General features: G+C 42.2%; 1 protein-coding gene across 3 annotated transcripts in view; it reads right to left on the bottom strand.

Annotated features, from left to right (window-relative positions):
- The window catches only part of UBXN11 (UBX domain protein 11), a 26,130-nt gene extending 16,352 nt beyond the window's left edge, over window positions 1-9,778 (bottom strand). The window contains exons 1-8 of one of the 3 annotated variants that reach the window (XM_083511972.1): window positions 9,690-9,778; window positions 7,704-7,797; window positions 7,267-7,304; window positions 6,399-6,503; window positions 3,284-3,384; window positions 1,771-1,825; window positions 1,301-1,380; window positions 723-837 (exon numbers count right to left, since the gene is read on the bottom strand). In XM_083511972.1, coding sequence (XP_083368098.1) covers window positions 723-837; window positions 1,301-1,380; window positions 1,771-1,825; window positions 3,284-3,384; window positions 6,399-6,503; window positions 7,267-7,304; window positions 7,704-7,768 — 559 coding nt within the window. In that variant the 5' untranslated portion in view covers window positions 7,769-7,797; window positions 9,690-9,778. Of the gene's footprint in view, window positions 1-722; window positions 838-1,300; window positions 1,381-1,770; window positions 1,826-3,283; window positions 3,385-6,398; window positions 6,504-7,266; window positions 7,305-7,703; window positions 7,798-9,463 lie in introns of all 3 variants that reach the window. The other 2 variants (XM_083511970.1, XM_083511971.1) reach the window with 2 other exon arrangements.
- Between the last annotated feature and the right edge of the window lie 7 nt (window positions 9,779-9,785).

A 9,785-nucleotide genomic window follows, 5' to 3' on the forward strand; every position in this document is an offset into this window, starting at 1 on the left:
GCTTGTTCAAATGAACTTTCTACCCTCTCCTCCTCCTGGACATTCCCAGTGCCCTCCCCAAATCTGCTCTGGAGGGTTGGGGAAACCCCCAAGAACAAATTATTATTATTATTATTATTATTATTATTATTATTATTATTATTATTATTATTATTATTACAAATTTGGGGAATACAAATAGAAAGGAGAGGGAGGAGTTCTGTTGCACAAGCATAAATCCTTGTGCTAAAGTAACAAGTTACTTAGTCATACACTGTGTACAACCCATAGGGACAAATATGGATTTTGTGATCTAGGTGTGGAGTTGTTGCAAAGCAGGGTACATGATACCTCAAGGTTCAGGATAGTTATTAGGAGTTTTTCTCCATTTATGCCCTGCTTTTCAAGGCAAAAGCTTTCAGAAACTGGCTTATGGTACGACTAAAACAGTTTAATTAAAATTAATAAATTGAAAACTTTTTTTCCAAAACCACTTGTGCCTGACAAGTTTGCATTATTTGCTATGAGAATATTGGTAATGCTGATTTGTAAGGTTATTAAATGAATGACAATGGGGATAATTTATGATGTATACAATGCCATCAATGTGCATAGCATATTATTGAGTTCTGTAAACAAAAAGACTGGTCTCTACACCGAGGAGCTTACAGTCTAAATGGAAGTAAAGCATGCTCTGTTGTCTTAAGGTATCTAAAACAGGGCAGTCTTTTGTCCCGGCAAACCTGGTTTCCAGTAACGCTTTGACAGCTCACTGCTTTCATCACTTTGTGCCGCCACTTCTCCCAAAGAGTCTGTCCCTTCTCCAACCCAGATCAATCCATAGTCATTCAGAAACAGCTGCATAGGGGGAAATGGGGACAATTTAGACAGGAAGGATGATAGCCTAACCAATGGTGAGAATAGAAAAATGCTGAAGGAAAAATAAAATTGCTACTTTCCCAAAAGGAACTTTTATTTAAGGCTGCAACCCAATTAAACCAATTTTAAATAAGGATGATGTGAAAGTTCCTCAGAGCCCAACTCATATTCAAACCCTGGGGATTTGGAAGACCTGAGGGCAACCAGAACTTAGGGATCTTACTTCCCCCGCTTCTCATTGTCTCCTTGTGTTAAGGAGTTAAAAAAAAAGGCAAAAGAGAGATTCCCCTCCCTCCCATTTCTGCCTGGAACCATGGTGAGAGGTTGGATGGTTCAAAGGCTCTTGTTCACGTCCAACCCAGTAGCCACCCATAGAATGAGTAGAAATTAAGCTCAGATTCATAGAGAAATAATAATAATCTCTCTCTCCCATTAACCTTACCTCCATTTCCCAGACCTGATGCTGCAACTTAAGGCATATCACTTCCAGTTCCTCTGCTCTGCTCACCCAAGAAGATTCAGCTTGCAGAGGGGAAAAAAACACCCAAAGATATGTAGAGGTTCCTCATTTTGATTAATATTAAACTGCACAAAGAGCAGCAATAGTCCAAGTCTCTGTTATAAATTAATGTTCTGACTCAGAATGGAAGAGAAGGTTAGTGTTTCACCTTCGAACACCCTTCCAATGGGCAATTCTGGCCGGTTCTGGACTTACTGGTGCCTTAGAGCTTAAAACATGACCTGCAATATGGTGAGGCCTCGAAAGCTGCTCTCTCCACATGCTCATACACACCCTGCTGTGGCCTGGAGGCTGCCCTTCAGCGACACATCCCTCAAGTCTAGCAAAACCTGGCACCTGCCTCTTGTTGAAGAGAAAAAGAAGAAGCATTGAGACATGTGCCACAATGTTACCTTTTCCTTTCTTAAGGACTTTTATCTGCTCCTCAAGCTCCTCGATCTTCTTATCCTGCAGATCCAAATATAAAAGGCAAAATTTATTACCAGTCACTATTAATTCCATGTCATATATGAACTGCTTCCTATGAAGCATCTCAAAGCCATTTCACAACAGAATAAAATCATATACAAAATAATTGCATCAATACAAGCAGAACAATTGCATATATAGGAAACCAAATTCAAAACCAATACAGATGTTGACTGGGATAAGATTCCACTCTGGAAGCTTGCTCAAAGAGGAAAGTCTTCAACAGACGCTAAAAATACATTAGAGACGACCCGTGTCTAATATGTAGGAGCATGGGGTTCCAAAGAGTAGGTGCTGCCACAATAAAGGCAAGATTCCTTCATGTTATGAAGCAGGCCTTCAGATATGACGGTATCTGCAGGGTGCCCCCTTCTGTGTTGCAGAGTGATCCCCCTAGTAGTTTAACCATCAATCCCTCTTCCCAGGAACTCTGGAATTGTAGCTCTGTGAGGGGAATAACAACTCTCAGCGCCCTTAACAAATTATACTTTCTAGGATTCATATATTGCTATGAATCAACACACATGATCAGAAACAGACTGATCAGTCCATCCTTCCTCCCACTGTGAGTTTACTGGTAGTGGCTAGGAGTGAATGAGCCTTCTCCATCGTGGCTCTCCGGCTGTGGAATGTCCTCCTCAGGTAAGCTGTACTCTTTGGTGTCTGTAAGCAGAACAGTTGGAGCTACTGCCATACCTGAAGCCCCTCCACTTATACTGTCCTGGGTGGGAGATGGAGGGCAGCTTCATCCTCCTCCCCTGCCCCTTTTTCTGCTGCAACAGCTCCAGGATGGTGTACCAGAGGGGTCTAAATTTGGAACATTGCTGGTATCTGGATCAGCTTAGGATCCAAAGATTCTTGACCGCCAGCAAGGATACTGCCTGCAACAGCCAGTGACTGCCTGCATTTTCAGCAGTGCAGCAGGGAGAAAAGCAGAAGATTGTGGGTTTGGATTGCTCTGCTAATTTTCTTTTCTTTTTTTACACTAGGCAATGACATTTCATTTTCCAAGGCTTTTAAAATTATGCTATGTTTCATTCAATATTGTTTTTCTCTATTCTTCTGATCTGTTTTTTTTTTTAAAATGTATAGTTTTGTCCTTATCTGGTGTGTTTTTACTTGAGGCATTGCATTCTTATTCCCATATGGCGTTTTAAAAATTTGCTGTTTTAGCCAATCACAGATCACTCTGTTATAAGGCAGCCTATACATAGTGTAAATGATTGTAATTTTATCAGATTGTAATTTTATCATATTTTTTTGCATGCCATGTTGTGAGACACCCACCCACCCAGACTGATTTATGCAATATAGGAAAAAATAATTAAATAATAAACACTTGAATAAATAAAATCTTAGCATGATTCTGAGATCAACTATGACCAGTTTGAACTGTTGCCACGCTAATGCAGTTCCTTTGAAGCCTGGCATTTTCACCTTGTGGTATATTGCCCGTGCTTGGCTCTTGATGCTCTGTTCCAAGGAAGCAATCTTCTGCATCATGGAGGCCATCAGCTCCATATCGTTGGGAGCAGACCCTAAAGGCACAAAGTCAACAGATCGTGAGAACAATTTGGTGTCAAATGTTCTATCGAGATGCCGACCCCACAATGGCATGTTGTGCTCCTTGGAAATGGAGCACAGGGCCAGAATGCTTGGTATGTCGTCTGTGTCGGCTCTCTGCCCAAATCCTTGGGGGAAACAACAGAGGACTAGTATCTGGGTCACCAATGGAGGAAGACTGTGGAGGTGCAGCTATGTTGGGTCCCAGACACAGGCTGACATTTCAGTGGTAGGTGGTAAACTCTATTTTCCACAGATTCTCTGCACAAATGCACACATCTGTAGATGCTCTCTCTCTCTCTAGGATGGGAATATGGCTATTGCCAACCACCCTAGATTTTCTATGTTGTACTCAGAAGGATGAAAGCATACAGGAAGCCAGGGAACAATGTTCCTCACCGTGGCATAAAGTTAGTCTGTCACTCCTCCCTTCCTCCTTCTGGATACCCAAAAGAGCGAAAAAGGAAAGAGAAGAAGGAATGGATACAGCTGGAGCTAGATGCAACTCACATATACAGTGGTACCTCGGGTTAAGTACTTAATTTGTTCTGGAGGTCCGTTCTTAACCTGAAACTGTTCTTAACCTAAAGCACCACTTTAGCTAATGGGGCCTCCTGCTGCCGCCAGAGCATGTTTTCTGTTCTCATCCTGAAGCAAAGTTCTTAACTTGAGGAACTATTTCGAGGTTAGCAGAGTCTGTAACCTGAAGCGTATGTAACCTGAAGCATATGTAACCCGAGGTACCACTGTATGCCTTGATTCTTAAGGAATGAAGAGAAAGAACAGAATGTACAGGTATTTGACCTAGAATTCAGTTTCCTGAGAATCTCAGCTTTTGGTTTTTGGGGTTTTTTTAAGTTTCTAGACCTTGTGGTTGCAAAGATATGGCTGAAAGTGTATAGGTGAGCATGGCATGTTGAAGTGAGAGGTGGTTGGATAATAATTCTGGTGGCTGGAGATCGAGACCTAGTGCCCTGAAAAGCTCCTTGCCAACCCCTGTGACAAGCAAAGTCAGAATAAAAACATGCAACTTTGTTTTTAAAAGTGCAAGAAAAATATGCAAAATAAAATAAGTTATGCAAAAGTTCTGTTTCCATAACTTATACTGGTTACACAATTTCATTTGTCTTGAGATAGATCCTACATTGCCCAGCTGTACAATCTTAATTCTTTTGAGTGCCCCTATTTATTTAATTTTTATCCCCCATCTACAGAGAAAATCTTGTTTACTCCTGGCTTTTCAACTTAAGTAAGAGATGTGCATGCTGGCTGTTGCACTGCTGACTCAGGCATCAGCCCCCCTCCCCCAATCCTTCTGGTGGGCTGCGAGGTTTTTTATTTTTAAATGTGCTGCATGAACATTTGGGTTTCTATCTGTTCATTAGTCACCTGATTAACTAAAAATAAAAGGAAATGTTTTTCAGGGCCTGGTTAAGAAAAGAAGCAGAAATTATGCGCAGAATTTGTCATGGGCAGAAAAAAACAAGAGGGTGAACTTGGAAAACTCTGTAAATGTGGCTTCACTGGCATGTGGCAAAGTGTGTTGATGCTGGCAAAGAAGAGTGTTGCTTATTGGACAGACATGTGTGAGGTCCCAGAATTCAGTTCCGCTTAAAGGACCTAAATCCTTTAATCTCAGAGGCAACGTTAGTGTGGGTCACTTGGCCTAGCGTGGGAGCAAAAACATCTTCATCAGCAATGCTGTCCATACTCTATGCAAATCAATTTCATATTTTAGATCAAGGCCCCTTGAGGCTCTTTCTGAACCACACCCTTCCGCAGCCCTACTCTCCTTGAATGTTTTTGTCGAGCTGGAATGTGCCCTTCAACTCTGATGAGGCCTGAATGGAGGCTACAGAGGGGTGTGTGTAGAAACTAGCCTGCTGTATAAAGGGAAACTTTGTGTTCATTGCTTTGCCCTTTTTTGTCTCTGTTCCCAGCCACCACTGACATGTGGCCCCGGAAGGCTGCTAAGGCAGGAATGTGGCCCTCAGGCTGAGAAAGGTTCCCCATCTCTGTTCTAAATAATCAATCAAACTACAATCACACAATCAAACTACATCACACAAATCAATGTCATTTGTGCTGAGATTTTGCACACACTTTCTCAGTATGCATGGTTCTTTCTAAACTTAGGCTATAGGCAGACAATGGGTTTTAAGAGAACCGAAAATGGGTAGGAGGGAGGTTTTGCTTCCCACAACATGTACTTATCTTTGTTTTGCCCCACTGTTGCCTCTGGTCAAAAGCAGGTTCTGCAGGTTTTTAAAAAATACTAAAATAAACTCCTGTAGAACCTGTGTGACTTCACACAACGAACAACAAGGCTTTCAACCTTGAAAAGAAAAACACTGGATCTTGTCTGATTTAATGCTAAACACTGTAGGGTGAGATTAAAGCTTCTGCTTTTAATTTCAAACTTACCAGAGTTCCCCATTATGTACAAACTGCAAAACTATTATTAGTTTGGGATGGGGAACCTGTGGCTTTCCAAATCTTACTGGATTCCAACTCCCATCAGTCCCAGCCACCATGGCAAAAGATGATGAGACCTATAGTGCAGAAACATCTGGAGGGTCACAGGTTATCCATCCCTAGTTTAAATTATGGTTAGTTTGGAGAAGCCAGGTTTAAAGCATGGTTTATTATCCCAGCATGTTTACTAACCAGAGTTCCCTGAGTTTGGACATTTTCAAATGTATTTCCACTATCCTTAGTGCTAGAAGTAATAGAGACTCAAAGCTGAGGTTGTCATGAGATCAAATTCTGTCCCAGTTACCCAATGTGATCTACACATGAGGAACCACAAAAGACAAACAGCCCTTGTAACAAGAACATAGAGCACACAATGTCTGAGTTAGCTACGGAAACAGAAAAACAGGAAATAGTGGAAAGTGCTGTGGCCTTTACCATCCCAGACCTTGAATTTGCATGACTGATGTTAGGCATTACCCAAAACCAATCTCATCTCCAGCCCTTCCACTCATACCCAATGTCGTTGGTTTTTCTGCAGTTCCATCTGAGCATGAAGGCCTGCTGATTGGAATCTGAGCTCTGGGCCCCAGGATTTCATCCATCATTGCTGCTTCATCCTCTGTGAACAAAAGTGATCAAATCATTATGAGGAGCACAAAAAGGACTTCCTCTGCTGTGTGTGTGGGTGTACGCATGTGTATGTGTGTGCAAGCAGAAATGTCTGTTGCCTTGAGGAGACAAAGTAGCTAGACTTGCCAACTGTACCAGTTTCCATTGAGAAGGCTAATTGACAAGAAGTAAAGTAAGCTGTAAAAAAAAAAGTGAGCCAATCTCTAGATCAACATAAGCTGGTGGACTTTCAATGTAAGATCCTGCATCAAGATCCTGTCAAGACTAACTACATCTTCTACTTCCCCTGAGGAACCTATCCAGAGCTCTCTAGAGTTGTTCCACTTTAATTAATAGCACCCAGAAACTGCAGCTTACTAGATTTTTTTTCAGAAATAGTAAAAATGCTCATATATCTCTAATGGTATATTTAAAACATAGACAAATTTTTGAGTAACTGCTGGGGGGTGAGGGGGAGGCCCTGAGCCTCATTAGTTACCACAGCCAAATGAGGCAAGGATTGTAAAGACAACAGGCACCCCCATCTCACAGCCAGCTGACTGGAGCACAGTTGAATTTCCAACTCTGCCATTGACTCCTGGGTAGCCTTAGGTTTCATACACTCTCAGCCTAATTCTTTGCCTGTAAAGGGGAAAGAATAATCCACAAGTTTATGTAGGAACTGATGAGAAATTAGAAAGATCATACACTGCTATATACATAATTATTTGGAACAGGGTAAACAAAGCAATGACATGGATCTTACCACTCACCATTCTGAATGCTCTCTTTGAAAGGTGCTGTCCTTTTTCTGAAATCCAGAAGAAATCAGGAGTTGTCACTTATAAAACAGGCAAGAAATCAATGATAATCCATGTAAATGTATACTTCAAACATAACTGATAAAGAGCATGCTTGCAATTTTACACTACAGTTGGGAAGTCATGCCACAGCCCTTTGGTTTTCTGATATGAGCACACATAATGAAAAGAGTGACTTCAAGAGCGTGATATGAGTAAAGGCCACAAAGCCCCTAGATAACTATACTGTAAACACATAGAACCGTTCCTAGTTTCAACTTCTGGTGTGAGGTACATACAATGCTGGAATGAACCTGAAAGCTGGATTCTCTGTTAGAAAACTATCAGGCCCTGGTTTTCTCTGTGGCTTCCACATGTCCAGGTGGTTGTATGAATGAGCCCTCACTTACCCTGGTGTCTGCAACTGGAGTGGCATCCTGCGAATCTTCCCCAGAGAGGAAAGAGGAGACGTCATCGTTTACCATGAATTTACAGTTTTAAATTCTAAGGTGGGGGGGGGGGGAGGAGAGATAGAAATGCATTACAATTTCTGGCATACATATGCAACTCAGAATTGCCCATGTGGTTTATCTATATGATGCACACATCTCTGCACATTGCTAATTTTTGAAGATGTGATAGACTCCTACAGCATCTCTGAACTCACAGTCCAAACACACTGGATGGAGTGAGGGGTCAACCTAGGCCAACACTCTATCCATCCACATGACTGACTTGACAATTGCAAGGCCAGCTCAAGGAATGTCTAAACTACAACGATACAATCTTTTGCCAAAGAAACGCTTCGCACTCCTGACTGTAAGATTTAGTACCAAACTGAAATACCATCTGAATCTGCCTGACAGCCCATAGAGCACTCAAGTCAGTTACAAATATGGCTGCATCTGTTTCTATCTCACGTTTTTGTGAGCACAAAATGAGAATTTTTTAAGATGTACTCCAGCCTGAGCTCCTTGAGGAAAGGTGCATGAAGTGTTATCCACAGGTGGCATATCATACCATACACACAGATACAGGGCAGTGGAGAGGAGGAGATATTGTACAGTAAAGCCAGACCTGCAATGTAAGTGGTAGATCATTAGAAAAGGAATCACAAAGAAAACTGTAAGGGTATATTGCAGAGTAGAAAAAGGTGTACAAAAGGACAGCTAAAATGATCAAAGGACTGGAGAAACTCCTCTATGAGGGAAGGTTACAATGTTTGGTGCTTTTTAGTTAAGAAAAAGGGTGATATGGTAGAAATATATAAAATCATGCATGGTGTGAAGAATGTGGATAGAGGTTTTCTCCCTCTCTAGTAATACGAGAATCAGGGGTTTCTCAATGAATTAAATTCTAGAAGACAAAAAGGAAGTACTTCTTCACACAACACATAGTTAAAGTTATACCTGTGGAATTCATTCCCACAGTTGGCTGCCAACTTGGACGACTTTAAAAGGGTATCAGACAAACTCATGGAGGATGAGACTATCAGTGGCTACTAATCATGATGGCTATATAGCACCTCCAGTATTAAGAGGTGGTGTGCCTCTAAATCCCAGTTTCTGGGAAACTGGGAATCTAAGTTGGCAAGTGCTGTTGCACTAATGTCCTGCTTGTGTAAAGACATCCTGTGTGAGCAGAAAGCTGGACTAGATGGGCTGTTAGTCTTACCCAGAGGAACTCTTCTTATGCTTATCTGTGGGTCTGCAGAGTGCAAAAATATACAAGAACAGTGCCCCATTCACATCTGCCCACTGAGAAAGATTGCATTTGATGAAGAAGGCTGAAGGAAGCCCATGAAAGCTTCTGACATATGAATCTTCCACAGCAAAACCCTGTTCATTCAGCAGTATAGCCTACTGATTTCAATGGGATTTGGATCCTAAGGCGTGGGCCGATGGCAGGTGAAGCCCAAGGACATTGGGAGCTCCACAAGCTCCCCGCTTCATGCACATGGGATTACAGTTTAATAGCACAAACCTATATACAGTATATGTTTACTCAGCAGTAAGTCTCACTCTTACTTCCCTACTAAGGAGGATTGGGGTGGCAGCCAAAGGATTGCACACTTACCAGAGAAGAAAGCCTCATTAAATTTAAGTGGGGCAAGGATGTTGAGCAAGCATGTACACAGGATTGTGGGGGCTGCTATCCTTTACCCACTTACCTAGAAGAAATTCCTACTGAACCCCGTGGGGCTTACTTCTGAGTAAAATACGTGGGCTGGCATAATTTGTCTTTAAAGTGCCACGAAGGTTTGCATTGTTTTTGCTGCAAGAGACTTAACGCGGGTTCCTGGGTGAATTAGGTAGGAGCCGCGCCTGTGAGGATGAAAAGCAGCCTCCCGACCCGTTTTAACAGTTTGCCTGATCTTCACAGTTTAAGGGACTCACCCGCCCATCTTGAGGCTTCAGGCCGGCGGCGCCATCTTGTTTACATTCGGTTGCCTAGGTAACGACTCCAAGCCAGAGCCTGGAGGGAGAGCCAGG

This window comes from Podarcis liolepis (genome assembly GCF_965112155.1).
Source record: "Podarcis liolepis genome assembly, chromosome: 7".
NCBI classification, from domain to species: Eukaryota; Metazoa; Chordata; class Lepidosauria; order Squamata; family Lacertidae; genus Podarcis; species Podarcis liolepis.